The sequence below is a fragment of the Elephantulus edwardii genome, unplaced genomic scaffold (genome assembly GCF_000299155.1).
Source record: "Elephantulus edwardii isolate Elephantulus edwardi_28Jun2011 unplaced genomic scaffold, EleEdw1.0 scaffold00008, whole genome shotgun sequence".
Lineage (NCBI taxonomy): Eukaryota > Metazoa > Chordata > Mammalia > Macroscelidea > Macroscelididae > Elephantulus > Elephantulus edwardii.
Genome location: NW_006399758.1, coordinates 9264157 through 9280712, shown reverse-complemented (window position 1 = coordinate 9280712; position 16556 = coordinate 9264157). Strand labels below are relative to the sequence as shown.

The following is a 16556-nucleotide window of genomic DNA, read 5'->3' as shown; positions in this document are numbered from 1 at the left end:
GTAGATTGAAAAGGTATGGAAACAGGATGTATCCCTGGTATACACCTTTTCTGATTTTGAACCATGCAGTGTTTCCTTGCTCGATTCTGAGGACTGCTTCCTTGTTGAAGTACAGGTTTCGCTTAAGCACAGTTAAGTGTTCTGAGATTCCCATTCTTCTCAAGGTTAGCCATAATTTGTTTGATCCACACAGTCAATTGCTTTTGCATAGTCAGTGAAACACAGACATTCTTCTGATATGCTCTCCTTTCAGCTACAACAAAGAACAACAAGGTCTCAAATGGCAATGCTCTTTCAGAACAGTGGTATATAGCACTGGTCTGTGCATTGCTGTACAGAGGTAACTCGTGGTTGCTGTGATGCTGAAGCCTGTGACAGTGATGTGCCAGTCGTGGTAATGGGCACTCATGGTGGACAGTGTTGGCTGGAGCTTCCCGACTAAATCAAGCCTGGAAGCAGGAGCGGCATCCACTTCCAAAATGGCTTGCCTCTGGAATCTCTGTGTACGAACAGTGCTCAGGCTGTTCGTTCATAGGGTCGCTTTGAGTCGTCTACGACTCGATGGCATTAAACAACAACAACAACATGGCCTAGAAGGTTAATCATTTGCCCACTGTAACTGAAGCTCTGGTGGCCTAAGTGGCAAGAAGCTGCACTGCCATTCGGAAGGCACCCAGTTTGAGGCCACCAACTTCTCCATGGGAGAAGGACGGAAAGTTTTCTCCCATGTAGTTAACTGCTTCTGAAAACCAGCTGGAGGGTTAGCTATGGATTGGTTCTGACTCGACAGTACACAATAACTACAACAAAAGGAGCTCTGGTGGCAGAATGGCAAGAAACTGCACTGCAGTCCCTAAGGCATGTAATTCTAGTCTACCAGATGCTCTGCTAGAGGAGGGGCAATCTCCTTCTGTGCCGTCGGATCTAATTTGACAGTACATAACAACAAACACAAAACAAAAACCCCCAAAAAACAATACAACAATACAGTGGCAAATCTAGGGAATGACCTTTACATTGGACTTTTTAAGTCTACCTCTTTCCTCTGTGCTCTGCTTGTGCAACTAAAATCTGAACTGTAACCCAGGTGCTACCTTACATAGTGCATTAATCTTTCTCTGATGCTATCATACCACACTATTTTCCAGGGAATTGGAACTGATTAATAGCAGACCCTCCAGCAGCTTTTTAAGGGTGTAAAGTACACGGAAGGAGGTTACTCACCTTTCTTCTTTGGAACTATTGGGTTTGAACCACCAGAGAAGTGTGACATTTGGGTTGTCAGTGCAACTCCCTATGGATGAGGCCATCTGTACTCTCCTCATTCTGTAACTGTAACATATTTTATATTGAGCAAAATCTGTAGAGTATTGGTTTATTTACTAGTAGGATTTTAGCACCTAGAACAATAATTAAGTTCTTAATGATTTTTGCTGTAGTGGCTGCAAGTTCTTGGTGGTAGATGACCATTGCATCCTTTTCTGTCATAAAGTAGTACATGAGAGAGCCATTTTTGATTATTCTAAATAAATATATGAGTATTCCAAATGCTTATTTTCACAAGTGACTTTTTTACATTTGGTTTACTTATATATAATATGTAAATATTTCAGGCAGGTTCTTAATCTACTTTCTATTGTGATTTTTGTATTTCAAATAAGGAAAAGAATTAAATTGAAATATTTACTATTCAAATAATGTTCTATTTTTGGCTTTCAAGACAACAAGATTCTAAATTATTTCTAATCCTAGATTAATAGGCAGACAACTGTTTTTTTTTTTTTAAACTGTTATGGGCACCTTGGACAAGGAAAAGAAATTTTAAATTAATACTTTTGCTTAACGTTTGTTACTGAAATTTAATCACTTGATTTAGACTTGTTATCAAAATCACACCTGATAAGAATCCTTTATATACCCTTCTTGTCATCATAGGTAAGTTACTTTAGGTCTTTCTAAACTGTAACATGTGCATATTGATAACACTGTCTGCTGTCCTAAGAACTGATTGTTGTTGTTGTTACATACCATAGTGTGGAACTGACTAATAATTAACCCTCCAGCAAGTTTTCAGAGGCAGTGAATCCTATGGGTGGAGACTACCCATCTTTCTCCTTTGGAAGTAGTTGGTGGATTTGAACCATGTGCCTTTGAGTTACCAGCACAATTCCTTACCACTAAGCCACCAGAGTTCCCTACAAGCTGGGAAGATATATGTAAAACTGCTCTGTAAAGTAGAAAATACTATCCAAATGTAAAGTATTTATTTTTACTTATTTGTAGAATTGTTTCTACTTTTGTGATTTTGGTGAACTGATTAACAACTTTTATAGTCTTGTCAAAGTATTTCTCCAGACGTTTCTCTGGTGATTTGAATCCACCAGCCTGTCCCTGAGAGACAAGATGGGCTTTCTCCTTCTGTGCAGTCTACCCATGGGAATATCAACTGTGATGTGGCTCAGACTTGACTGAAACTCTTTGACCTTGAATCTCTGTGCATATTCAGGAGATAATACATTGTTTTCTTGTTCAGGAATGGTAGGTTATAGGCAGATAGCAAGAAAGAGGCTAACTTTCCTATAATATAGTCTTGAATCCATGTCTATCTGGCTTAAGACTGAAGGTAAATGTAGTTGCTTCTCTATTTGGAGGGAATTGTCTGCCATGTACCATTCTACTTTGAAACTTTGTTCTTTATGACTTTTGTTAGATCAATATGAAGAAATTCCTGGTTCTTTATTTTTCTTTTCTTTGTAGTATTTTGGTTTCAAAACCAACGTGAGTGTAAAATTTTTCTTACTAGACTGTTTCATAGCATGTTGGCACTTCTCCAAACATTTTGTTGTTAGAATTACAAGCATAATTGGTGCAGATATAGAGATAGCTTATTTTTTATAATGTAATCCCGAGACCAGAATATTTTGTATTGGTGTTCACAGGCTGAGGAGCTCTGGTGGCCTAGTGGGTAAGGAGTTGTTACCAATCCGAAGACAAGTGGTTTAAATTTACCAGTTGCTCCATGGAAGAGGGATAGGTAGCCTTTTCCTGGACACTTTACAGCCTCTGAAAACTTGCTGGAGGGTTACCTGTGAATCAGCTCTGACTCAGTGACAATTGAATTAGTGGATGTCATGGTCACAATTAAGTTGTCTGAATTCATTGTTATGAATTCCATTTTTTATAGATCATAATATTTCTGGGATTTCTCCCCCCTTTTAAAAAGTTATAGGATAGAAAATAAAGTTATATCTCTAGTAACAATTGTAATCATTAGTTTTATTCATTCTTGTGGGGAGTAGAGATGGGTGTGTGTGTGTGTGTGTGAATTCAGATATATACTGAATCAAAACATTTCTTACTGTCATTTGTATTCAGAGAAGTTGGAAAACCATAAATTGACTGACAACATTCTGTTTGAAAAGAATTGGGGGGGGGAAGGAAAGAATGGCTACAAAGCCCCTGAATTTGAAACTCTGAAGCTAATGAGTTAAAAAACCTTTTATTTCCTTCTTCACAAGACATGGATTAAATAACTTGATGTTTTTAGCCAGTTGAATTGTGAAATTATTCACTCTGAGAAGAATGGGAATCCTAGAACACTTGATCCTGCTAATGTGAAACCTATACTTGGACCAGGAGGCAGTCGTCAGAACAGAGCTAGTAAACACTGCATGGTTCAAAATTGGGAAGGGTGTACACCAGGGATGTGTCCTATCTCCATACCTTTTCAGCCTATATGCAGAACAGACTATCTGAGAGGCTGGGCTGTAGGAGGAGAAGTATAGTATCAGGATTGGAGGAAGAGTCATCAACAATCTGTGTTATGCAAATAACACAACCCTGCTTGCTGAAACTGAGGAGAACCTGAAGCGCTTGCTGCAGAAGGTCAAGGATTGCAGCCTTCAGTATGGATTGAGGGTCAGTATCAAGAAGATAAAGATTCTCACCACTGGGCCAATTGGCAGCATCAGGATGAATGGTGAAGAAATTGAAATTGTTAATAGCTTTAGTTTGCTTGTCTCCACAGTCAATACTCTTATCATCAGCAGCCAGGAAATGAAGTATTGAGATGGGAAAGTCCTCTCCAAAATACTGAAGAGCAGTGGTGTCACTCTGGAAACTAAGGTGCACCTGGTACAGGCCATGGTCATTGCAATCACTTGCCTTGTGTCAGAGAGCTGGATAATGACTAGGGAGGATAGAAGGAGAATTGATACCTTTGAGTTGTGGTGTTGGAGAAGAGTATTGAATATACCATGAATTGCTAAGAAAATGAACAGATTCAACCTGGAGAGTGTTAAACCAGTCTGCTTCTTGGAGTCAAGGATTCTGAGACTTTATCTGACATACTTTGGACATGTTGCAAGGAGGGACCAGTCCTTGGAGAAGGACATCATGCTTGGGAGGGTGGAGCGACAGCAGAGGAGAGGAAGACTTTCTTTGAGGTGGATTAATCCAGCGATTGGGGTAACGGGGGTAGGTGTGTTGGAGACAGTAAGATTGACACAGGGTAGAGCAGGGTTTAGGGCTGTTGTACATAGGGTCGCTGTGAGTCGCAGGTGACTCGACGGTACATAACAACATTTTCATAAAATCATTCATAGACAGTTTAGGGCTTTGTGATTGATTAATGAACTAATAGTAGTATCTGGTCAGCTCCTTAGTTTATATTGAGTTTCCTTTCGCCTAACTTACCTGGTGGTTAACTTTTACTTCCTTTTTTCCCCTTCCCTTCTCGTCGTTACCCCCTAAGATAGAATCTGTCTCCATGTAAGCGTTTCTGTAAATTTTTATGATGATGATCTTATACTATAATTATATTTTTGTAGCAGGCTTATGTTACTCAGCATAATTTATTCTGTATTCGTTTTTTGTTGTGCAGTGTTTCATATATTCTTGATAGCTTGTCAGTGATGCATGATAGTCCATTGTGTGTAAGTACTATAGTTTCCTGAGCCATTTGTCTGTTGATGTCTATTGATACTTGGATTGTTTGCAGTGTTTTGCTGTTGTAAATAATGCTGTAACATACTCATACATGAGTATACCCATGATTGTTTTAGTCACCACTCATTTCTTTGGGATATTTACCAAGAAGTGAAATAGCTTGGATCAAATGATATCTCTGTTTTTAAATTTCTAAAACTTTTGTACATTTCTGCTGGACTTTCTTGTTAGGTGCTCTCAGGTCGAGTATGACCAATAGCGACCCTGTGAACAACAGATCTGAACCCTGTTCTGTCCTGTGCCATCTTCACACTTCCTAACACATTAGAGCCAACTGCAGCAGTCACTGTGTCAGTCCACCTGATTGAGGGTCTTCCTCTCCTTCGCCGACCCTTTCCAAGCATCATTTCTCTCTCCAAGGAATAGCCTCTCCTAGCAACATGCCTAAAGTGTGTGAGGTGAAGCATCATCATCTCTGCTTCCAAAGAGCACTCTGGTTGTACCTTCTCCAAGACATAGCTGTTTGTTCTTTGGGCAGTCCGTGGGAATGTTCACCACTCTGAAATATGGGGGTAGGTGTGTTGGAGTCAGTGAGACTGGCTCAGGATAGGGCAGGCTTCAGAGCTTTGTACAGAGAGGGTCACTATGAGTTGCAGGTGACTCAACAGCACATAACATCTTGTTGTACTTCATGAAATTTTTTAATGTCAGTCAGTTCCTTTTGTTACAGTTACTGTGTATTCCTTGTGTATAGGATCATAAGAAGATACTTTTTGTGTTATTTAATATATTACATCTTTCAATGTTATAATTCAAGGCTAAAATTTGTTTTCCAGTTTTCTCAACTTGAGTAATGTAGAGTGAGTTTTTTTCCCTTTTTATTCTCCAACTCCAGGTTTCTGCACATCCCATTATAATACTTTGTCTTCTTGAACTGCCCTTTGAAATTTTCTGTTTAGCTCTTTTACTTTGGCATGATTTCCCTTTGTTTTGGCTTCTTGATGCTCTAGTGTAATTTTTAGAGTCTCTCCTGACATCCATTTTGGGTGTTGTGTTTTTTTTTTTTAACTCTGTTTTTGTAATGATCATTTGTTTTCTTCATGGATAATATTCTTGATATCATCTCACAACTCATAAGGTCTTTGATCATTGATGTTCAGTGCGCCAAACCTATTCTTAATATTATTTTGAAATTCAGATGGAATAGATATAAGATCATATTTTGGTTTTCATGTCCTTATTTTCATTTTCTTTGGCCTCAATTTGAACTTGCACGTGAGTAACTGATGGTCTGACCCACAGTCCACCCTTTGCCTAGTTTGACTGCCGATAATGAGCTTTTCCAACAATTCTTTGCACAGATATAGTCATTCTGATTCCTGTGCAGCCTGTTAGGTGAGGTCCATGTGTAAAGTCGCCATTAGTGTCTTTTAAAATAGGTATTTGCAATGAATAAATCATTTTACATACAAAATTCATTTAATCTCCAGCATCATTTTTGTCATCAAGCCTGTATTTTCCAATTAGTATTACTTCTTCATTATTTCCAACTTTTACATTCCACTCATCACTTACCATTAATACATCTTGATTGCGTGTTCATTCAATTTCTGACTGCAAAGTTTGGTAAAAATTTTTCATTTCTTCCTCTTTGACTCTAAATGGAGGCGTGTATATTTGAAAATTGGTTGTATTAACAGGCGTTACTTGTATAGGTATGGATAATATCCTGTAACTCACAACATTTATTTCAGGATAGAACGTGAAATTGACTTTTTGACTAGGAATACACCACCATTCTTCATCTGTTTTTCATTTCCAGCATGGTATACCTTTTTATCATCTGATTCTAAGTGGCAAAAGCTGGTCCATCACATCTCACTAATGTTCAGTATGTTGATGTTCATGCGTTTCATCTCATTTTTCACAATTTGTAGTTTTCCATCATTCAAGCTACATACATTCCATGTTCCAGTTCTTAAATGATGTATGTCAATATTTTCCTCGTTTCCACTAACTTCCAATCAGGGCTCTACCATTGCTAGTATAACTATTTGTTTACCTCTGCCGTTCATAGGGTTTTTGGAGGCCTGTTGTTTATGAAGTGAATGGCCAATCCTAACTACTACTCTGTCTTAATCTGGGAGCTCTATTAAAACCTGGCCCCCAGGCCTAGTATGAAGACTTATGTGCCATTAGAGTTAAAAAGTAAATTAATTGTTCGTTTGTTGTGTTTGGGGAGAACACTGTTCTAGTTGGTACAGCACTTGTCTGTCAGTTTGCAGTATTAATAGGTTAATAATGTTGGTTACTGTGATACTAAAAGCTATGCCACCGGTGAGTTAAATGCCACAAGGGCTACCCATGGTGTGAACTTTCTTAGGAAGTGCCAAACTGCTTTCCATAGTAGTTGCATAATTTTACATTTTCAAGGGTTGTAGTAGTCTTAAGGGTTCCAGCGGTCAGTCAAACTGGCAAGCCTGGCCATTTTTAGGATTTTTGTTTTTGTTCCATGCTTTTTTCCGCTGTCTCGGACACTCAGCAGTAGGTAGCCAGGTGCCTTCTGTGTCTTCTTAGAGTTAAGATAATTGAAGCTTGCATTAGTCTATTTCGACTGATTTTGTGTGTGTGTGTGTGTGTGATTTCTCAGATCTGATGATTTGATTTATCCTTTGTGTTTTCAATGTTAGGAAACATCTGAGTGTTCTTTAAAAAGTTAGGTGCTGGCATTATTTCCTCTAGGATCTGATCATTTTCCTCACCGCTGATTTAAAGTATCACTGTCAGTTTTAATACTCTGTTTTTGGTTTGTTTTTATTTTTGCTCATTTTCATTTTTGTTGGCCAAATTTCTCCTTTCATTACTCATTAAGAATGTGTCATCTAGGTTTGTCTTTGCTGTCAGTGCATGAGGAAGTAGCCCTGCTAACTCACAGGCTGTGCCTACCAGCAGCTATGAGGAATATAGATCTCAACTTATGTGAGATTTACAGCCTCAAAAAATCATCTGTGAGTCAGAACCAACTCGGTGACAGTGAATTGTAGTGGTGTCTGCATGTCCAGAACAACAGATAATGCACTGACCAGTCGTTGACAGAACTTCAAAGAAGTGATATTATCAGTCACTTCTGATTATGGTAAACATAATCACTTCTAGTTATGATGAACATCTTTTAGGTCTATAGTGATGTGTAGACTAAAGAGCTAGCAAGTTTTTATTTTATGTAATTGTAATTTTATGTAATTACTTTTACTACATGAGGATAATGAAATTTGGCCCATGTTGTTGGAGACTAATATTATGTACGTTTTCACGAAGAATATTTTCAACATCTTTAGTCATTAAGGGAGATGCAAGTGAAAACAAAAATGAGGTACAAGTTTATTCTCCTCTTACTGTTATGTGCCATTTATTTGGAACTGACTCATAGCTAATGTTCCATGTTTGCAGAGACTATAAATTGCACAGGAGGCAATTGCTTGTCTTTCTCCCTCAGACCAGTTGTAGGATTTGAAACACTTCCCTTTGGGTTGACAGCACAACTCCGTACCTATTTAGTGACCAGAGCTCCTGATTTCCCCCCTAGAACAATTAATATAAAAATATGGAAAGTAACAAATGTTGACATGGTATTAAGATGCTGTTTGGAAGAAAGACCTAAGAAAATTCTGTGGAGCATAGTTCAGTCCTGCAGCATAGATGATTGCCATGAGTTGGATTCAACTCTATGGCAGTTGTTGGAGTTTTGGGTTTTTTTTAAAAACAATTGTGATTTGAGTTAAGATTTACAAAGAAAATTTATTTTTCATTCATATATATTTTATAATGACAATTTTTGTGCCCACAATGTAATGTTTCTCACTTTCTCCCTATAATTTTTATGTTCGTTAATCCTATACCTCTCTATTTCTTTTCTTTATTGATGTTGTGCTGATCATTCCCTCATTGAATATTGCCTTTTCCTTAACCCATCATAGTATGTGCATTTTGTCTTAGCTACTAATTTTAACTCCTCTCTACCTCCCTCCTCATCTCTGGTAGACTTCAAAGAATAAGTCTTAATCTGTATACAAACCTTCCATGATCTTTTTGTAACTTGTATAAGTGATCTTATATTTGTTTTTTTATGGTTAACTTACTTACCGTAATGTTCTCTAGATGCATCCATGTTATGCAGTGTTTGACAAATTCTTTATTGCTTAAACATCAATGTGCTTATTGTTCATGTTGCAGTTCTTATGTCTTTGGGATACTCAGTAAGGGGATTGCACAATCAAATGGCATTTCACTGCCCAGCTCGTAGTGTAGTCAGTAGGATATTACATTGCTAACTCAAAAGCCACATCTCTCTGTGATTTGAATCCTCCAGCAGCTCTGAGGGAAAAAGATGGACAGTTTCCTCCTGTGTGATTTACAGCCTCAGAAACTCAAGGGAAGGTCAGCTATGAGTTTCATTAGACATGAATTCCATGAGTGAGGAAGTGCCAGACTGCTTTCCATTGGGTCTTCAACATTTGACATTCCCCCTCGTCATCTCTCCTTACCCTTACAGCATTTTTTGTTTGCTATCTTGTTGCTGGGGTGAGATAATATCTCGTTGTGTGTGTGTGGTTTTTTTTTTTAGTGTTTTATAGTTTTATTTATAAAGGTTTTAGTGTCTTTAGATAGGTTTCTTCGTGGTTATTACCATTGTAAATGGTATTGAGTTCTTCACTTGCTTTTCTGTGTTTTCTTTGTTGCTGTAGATAAATCCTACTAATATTTTTTTTTCAGTGAACATCTACAGAGATTTTAGAATTCCATTCATTCATTGTTGCTCTTTTCTCCCCGCCCACCCCATCCCCCCCCCCTGTTCACTCCTTTCCTTGAAAAGCAAAACTCCTTCATTGGTACACAATTCCCCCACACACACCCTCCAACCCCACCCCCACCCCGTATATAATCCGCTCTGCAACCCTCATTCCGTACTCTTATGATAAACATTATGCTCTAAAATATAATACTGTTAAACTATTCTCTCCCTCATAGACGTCAATGCAGTAGACATAATTTATCTTGTTGTTTTGATTTGGATCTCTGGTGATGTAACCCATAGAAAGTTGTGCTAGTTTGCGTACACTAGCTTCATAGGAGAAAAATGAGCATTCTCCTCCTGTTTTATTTGTAGCCTCATGAAAACCACCTGGTGAGTCACCTATGAGTTGGTTCCAATTTGACAGTAATGAGTCTGAGTCTTGAGTTTTGATTAGCTAATGGTTCTGAGAATTTTTTCATGTGTTGGCTATCTCAGTGTCTTTGTTTTTGGTGATGTGTCCTTCCATGTCTCTGTGCATTTTGTAATTGAGTTCTTTTTTTCTTGTTGAGGTATTAACGTTTTCTATAGAGTTTAGATGAGTCTCTCGTCAAGGATGTACTTGTGAAATATTTTTTCCCAATCTGTAGGTTTTTTTTTACTAATCTGTAAAAGTCTTAATTTTTGTTGCTGTTTACCATTGAGCCAGAATCTTCCCATAGTTTCCCTTAGTGTTTTTAGAGATAGTAAATTGCACAGGGAGAGAGTGCCCATATTTACTCCATGGAGCAGCTGCAGGATTTGAATTCTATGCCTTTGGGTTAGCAGCACAATTTCCCTGCTGATTGTACATTTTCAGTTATATTTGATAGTGTGTGCCAGACATGAAGGCTTTTAATTTGTCTCACTTTTTCTTTTTTTTGAGGAGTTTCATACTTTTAGGTTTTACACTTATTGTGATTAATTTTTAGTTTTTTTTTTATGTGATATGAGACATAGATCTAGTTTCAATTTTCAGCAAATAGATTGCCAACTTTTCTCATACCATTTGTTAAAGAGGCTATCATTTCCTAACTTCTTGGATTTCCTCTATCAAAGATCAACCGTAAGATAATATTTCTGGGTTCTCAATTTTGTTCCATTGGTCTATATCTGATGCTGTTCCATTAACAAGCTGTTTTGGTTCCTGTGGCAGTGTAGTTGATTTGAGGACAAGAAATATAAAACCATCTACTTTGTAGTACTTTGCTCATTGAGAGAGATCTCTTTCATTTCCACAAAAGTTTATGATTACATTTTTCCATTTCTTTAAAGAAAGAAAATGGTATCCATTGAGAGAAATGTTCATCATTAGTTTTGTTGTATGCTTTTAATTGAGGAATTGTTTTGAGTTTTTGTATCATAAAAATAATTTGTTCAGTGAGAAGGTATATGTTCATATTTAAGAAGTAGTAGTTCCAACTTGATACTCTGCTTCAGATAGTAAGTAGAGTGACTTTTCTTAGATTTTTCCCCCTTTTATAAGTAAGTATCTTATATTTTATGGCTTCAGTAAAACATGAATAATTTTTCTCTTTTTAATATTAATTACTCTCATTAAAAGTTACTTAACAGGAGGGAGGAGGGTGAAGGGGAAATCACTTAACAAAAGAAAGTGTACTTTGGGATTTAGTTATGAGAATTTTTAAAAATCTGTCATATGGTACTTAACATGTTGCCACACACTTAAATTGGTGACCATGCTTAGAAACACTTTTTTTTTTCACCTTCGATGTATTACCGACATTTGCGGCAACGTGTTCTCTGTATAATTTTATGAAATTATGATAATTGTAAAAAGAGCAAGGAACATGTGGAGATGGACATATCTGACCTTTACTAACTTCACAATGGGAAACTTTACCGTCAACAACATCCGTAGCACAAAACCAATTCCCATGAAGTTATACATGTCCCCCATGCTCCCATACCTCTTTCTACTCATCTCAACACCAAACTTACTGCTTTGCTGAGTCTATAGTCTGATGTCCTAGCTCACAAACTACACAGAGCCATATTGAGGGAGTCAAAAGGTTATAATCCAGATGAATAACAAAATGCAATCAAGACAGCTCCCAAAATGTACACGCAGGCACCTCAGTCTCAAACCTCAAGGCCTTTTGGCCAGTGCCCCCAACTTCTCATTCTGGTCAGTATTGGCACCCCACCCCCCAGTTGTCTAACAGTATTCTCAGTCCTGCCCCCCACCAGGTCTCATCTCACGTTAGGTCTCCAGTTTTACTGTATGTGTAGCTGGAGCAAAAAAGGTGTCCATTTTTTTTTTCTTGCTTTTTCTTCTTCAATGGTGCCAGAAGATCTGTTTCTACTGCTAGAGTTGTTCAACTTATTGGCGAGACTAGCCAAACTCCTTGTAGATTGTTGAGATGGGCCAAACCCCTTTTGGATAGGCCATCATCCCCAATTTGCATCCCATCTACATTGCAAAGTCAAATAATGGCAAACAAAAGTCATTGAAAGATAAACTCCATGTTGTCTGAATTAATACATTTGACTGGAACAAAATTTTTTTAGTAGAATTTTAACATATAAAATCTTGCCTACATTTTGAAGAAGTTACAAAGTAATTTATAAATCGTATAATCATGATCTTTCTGTTGTCAGTCTTTCTAATGTATACTTTTTTTCCTTCCCATGCCCCCAGAGGAAATAAAAGCCGAAACTGAAAAGCAAAGGTTTGTGTATTTTTCTTCTTTAGTAAAAGTAATTTGCAAACAGTTGATCTTGGCCAAAATAGTAATATATTGATTTATATTTTAATGTGGCAGATTTTTTGCATACAATTTGGTAGTATTTTTTTAAAGCCTTTTAAAAGTTTTTCACAAAGTTGTAATTATAAACTTACAAATAGAAAAAGGTCTTTTATAAATAAATATGCAAGATTATTTTGAAATACCATAATTCTTTAAAGGCTTTGCTCCCTCTCAAAGATTTTTTACATTCAGAAAAAAAATTATTTTATTTCTTTAATAGAGTTAATCTCTTTAGGACAGTCTTAAATAACTCACATATGCAGTTTACTTAAAGATAAATAAAAACCCATTACTTTTAATAAGCTGTTATAACACATTTTAATAAAATATTAAAATATCTATCTTAGAATTCTCTTGGGGTCACTGAAAAAATTAATGAGAATCTGTTGTCTTGCATTTTAGTCAGTTCCCTGTTTTAAGTGCGTTAGCATTTATTTGACTTTGTGACAAAATCACTTAGATTCTCTAGACTTTTGTTTCTTAGTGAAACATGGGAAGATGGGCCTGGCTTTAATTAGACTTCTTTGAGAGCAGAAATTTGTATGCCGCTTTAGTTTGCTATCACTATGATAAATGTGACGTTCTAATCACACTCTTCTTTTTTGTGTAGTCCTCCTCATGGAGAAACAAAAACTGGATCAAGTACCCTCCCACCAGTGAAATCAAAGACAAATTTTATTGAAGCAGACAAGTACTTCTTACCCTTTGAGTTGGCATGTCAGTCTAAATGTCCCCGAATAGTTAGTACATCTTTAGATTGTTTACAGGTATGTATGAAATAGCATTCATTTTAACACGGTCTGAATGTATTTCTAAAATACAATCACAGCTTGTGATTCAGGCTTTTTCTATTAAAGTCCTGAATATTATTTTTATAATTAGAAACATAATAAAGTCAACATAAATAACAACAAATGTAAAAAAAAAAGCTACTTCTAGTTTAACAATAACCATAACATCAGTTAATTTAACGTGATACAAAATCTTTACTAAGGCTGTCATACTGGAAGTATTGCTTTTCAACAGTGAGATTCTCTTTTCAGGAGTGAAATGCACAAGTCTTTATATTTTAGCTTGCTTCTGACTTTACATATAGCATCGTTTGGAAAATTTTACTAAATGCCTGCTGTTTGATATAAAATAGTAGAGTAATATTAACTACTTAGTGTTTAGTCACTGTTGGACTTAACATGTAATATTCATCTATGTTAGAAGCATTGTTTGAATCGTTTATCCTACCTGTGTTATGCACCTGACAAACCTCCAGATGCAGAGGTTCTCTTTTCAGGTTTTCATTTGTTGGTAACTATACCTTTTCCATAAACAGTTCAGTAGCTATAAAGACCATATGACTTGTCATTAAGATAGGCTAAGGATAAATTCGCTTGATTTTTTTTTTTTATCATGTTTTACATGGAAAACTAGAATTATAATTTCTAATTATAAGGTATTAAAGTTACTATAAGCCTTCCTTCCAGGATATCAGGGTAATAATGGGTTAGCAAGTATGTGACATATTGCAGCCAGTATATGGAGCCTGTTGATAGATCTAATTTGGAAGGGATTTTTAATCATTTAAAATGTTTTCACAAAGCAATGTAACACTTCATCTGTATAAAAAGTAATGAACTATTTTAATTCATCAGATTCAGGTTCTCAAAGCTTGGCTTATTTTCTGATGGCTTTGTTGTAGTTGTTGACCACATATTTATTGCTAATAAACTTTTTCAGAAAAAGTTGTTATAACCATTTACTTTTTTCTTTTTTATTTTAATAATTTTAATGAACATTTACAGAGATTTTGGATTTCCATTCATTCATTGTTGCACTAACCTTTTACTTTTTAAAACCTTAATATTTTTATGTGAAATATTTTATATTCAGTTGATGGATGTTTAAACTTAAGTATTTGTTTAATTAGATTCTGTATTTTCTTTCTCCATTTCAGAAACTTATTGCTTATGGACACTTGACTGGCAATGCTCCAGATAGTACAACTCCAGGCAAAAAATTAATTGACAGAATTATTGAAACAATATGTGGTTGTTTCCAGGGTCCCCAAACAGACGAGGGTGTTCAGTTGCAGATAATAAAGGTGATTAATTATATAAAGTTAATCTATATTTTAAAAATTCAGAACTTTTCTCCTTGAAAATATGTGGAAAAATGATTTTACCACTCCTTTATAACTAGCATAATTTGGGTACCTTTTAAACCCCATAGCAGGAAATTCCATTGTTGAAATGCCAAGAGTGTATTTGAAGTCTTTATTCACAACTGTATTCTTTTTCCAGTTTAGTCTTGAACTCCAGAATTATTCAAAATTTTTTAGTTTCTGGTTTTCCGTATGTATTTCATGCTTTGTGTTTTAGAGTATATGTGAAGGTCTTACGTTTCCTCTGCTTTCTCCTGTGTTGTTGGACCTCTTGTAACCAGGCCTCCTGACTCATAGATCACCATATGGACTACTTGTCCACTAATGTCCCTAGTTCTTTTGCTCCATCTCCATCTGCTGAACGTACTCAGCAAACTTTCATCCTGAGTTTGTGCTAATATTGGATGGTTGAGCATCTCTAGAGGACAATCACTCAGTTATGTTTTCAGTTGACTATAGATGTTAAGTTCTTTTGCATTTCTTCCCAGTTCTGCAGGATAGCTATGTATAAGAATTAACTTGATGGCAGTGGGTAATGTAATAAGGTAATATTAATGATTGTTTATATGCATTTGGTTTTTAATGTATTGTCTCTACTTTTGAAGTTATTTACATGTATGTTCCTTTATGTGTAAATGTAACTCCTTTTGAGCATTTCCGTTTCAGAGCTGAATTTATAGATTATCTTTACTAGAAAAGCTACTTAATCTGCTTAGCTTCTGATTTGCTATTTCATGATATTTATTCAGTTAGGAAATACTGATCCTCATATTTTCTGCATGGCATTTAGTGTTTAAAGATGACAAAAATGAATCCTTGCTCTTGCCAAATGGAAACTAATCTAATAGGTGAAAATTCTTATTCCTAAATTAAAGTTTTGTATTGGAGCTTTGTTCTTGGAGTAAATTTAAGTTCTATATTCTAGAATATGCGTATTATCAACAACAATAAAAACAACACATAGTATATGAAAGTGTTATTTGGGTAAAAGTTTACAGAAACTTTTTCATTTTATCTGTAATACATATTTTGCTTTGTTTTTGTTATGTGCCAGTTAGTCTCCTGTGACTTGTAATGACCCTATGTACAAAGCCCTAAACCTGCTTTATCCTATGTCAATCTTAATGTCTCTGACACACCCACCGCCATGACCCGAGCCACAGAATCAATCCATTTATTTACTTTATAATGTTAATTATAAGTCAAACACTGTAATCCCATTTCCCCCCACTCTCTAGTAGGTGTAATTCTCATTTCCATTCATCTGTTCTAGTCCTCGCTTTCATGGCTTTATCCTTGAGTAGATACTGTTGGTTACTTATTCTAAGGAGTGAGTGCCACCCTGCTATTATTGGTCGGTCGCCTTACAGTCTGATGTCTGTTATTTGACTGAATGTTGACAGTACATGTATTACATCTAGTTTGAAAAAAAGATTTGGAGAAAAAAAATGTGCAAGTTAGCAAGAGACAATGTGGTTCTTCCAAGTTAACAATCTAGCTCAACAGATCTACTAAATGAAGTGTATTGTGCTCAGGTGTGACAGTTTTCATGCTATGCAATTTTAGAAATGAAATTAAATAACATTTCTGTTATTATTAGGTAACTGTTTTCTGATGTTTCAAGATTGGTAGGATTATGTTAAATAAGGAATATAACTTAATAACTTAAGTTGATAATATAGTTAGCATAGGTAAAAATTCAGTATATACCACCTGAAAGTAGTAATTATTTAATTGTAATAGAACTTATTTAATTATAAAAATGTTACATGCATATGCATTTGTATTGAACTTGGGATTTGGAAAATTATTTAAACATTATCATTTTTTTTTCTGTCTAGGCTTTACTTAC

The 16556-nt window shown here is 35.9% G+C and overlaps 1 protein-coding gene across 1 annotated transcript in view; it reads left to right on the top strand.

Annotated features, from left to right (window-relative positions):
* Positions 1-16556, top strand: part of ARFGEF1 (ADP-ribosylation factor guanine nucleotide-exchange factor 1 (brefeldin A-inhibited)) — a 166829-nt gene that overhangs the window by 36531 nt on the left and 113742 nt on the right. Inside the window, exons 2-4 of the mRNA XM_006880532.1 lie at positions 12441-12471; positions 13160-13316; positions 14498-14644. Coding sequence (XP_006880594.1) covers positions 12441-12471; positions 13160-13316; positions 14498-14644 — 335 coding nt within the window. The remainder of the gene's footprint in view (positions 1-12440; positions 12472-13159; positions 13317-14497; positions 14645-16556) is intronic.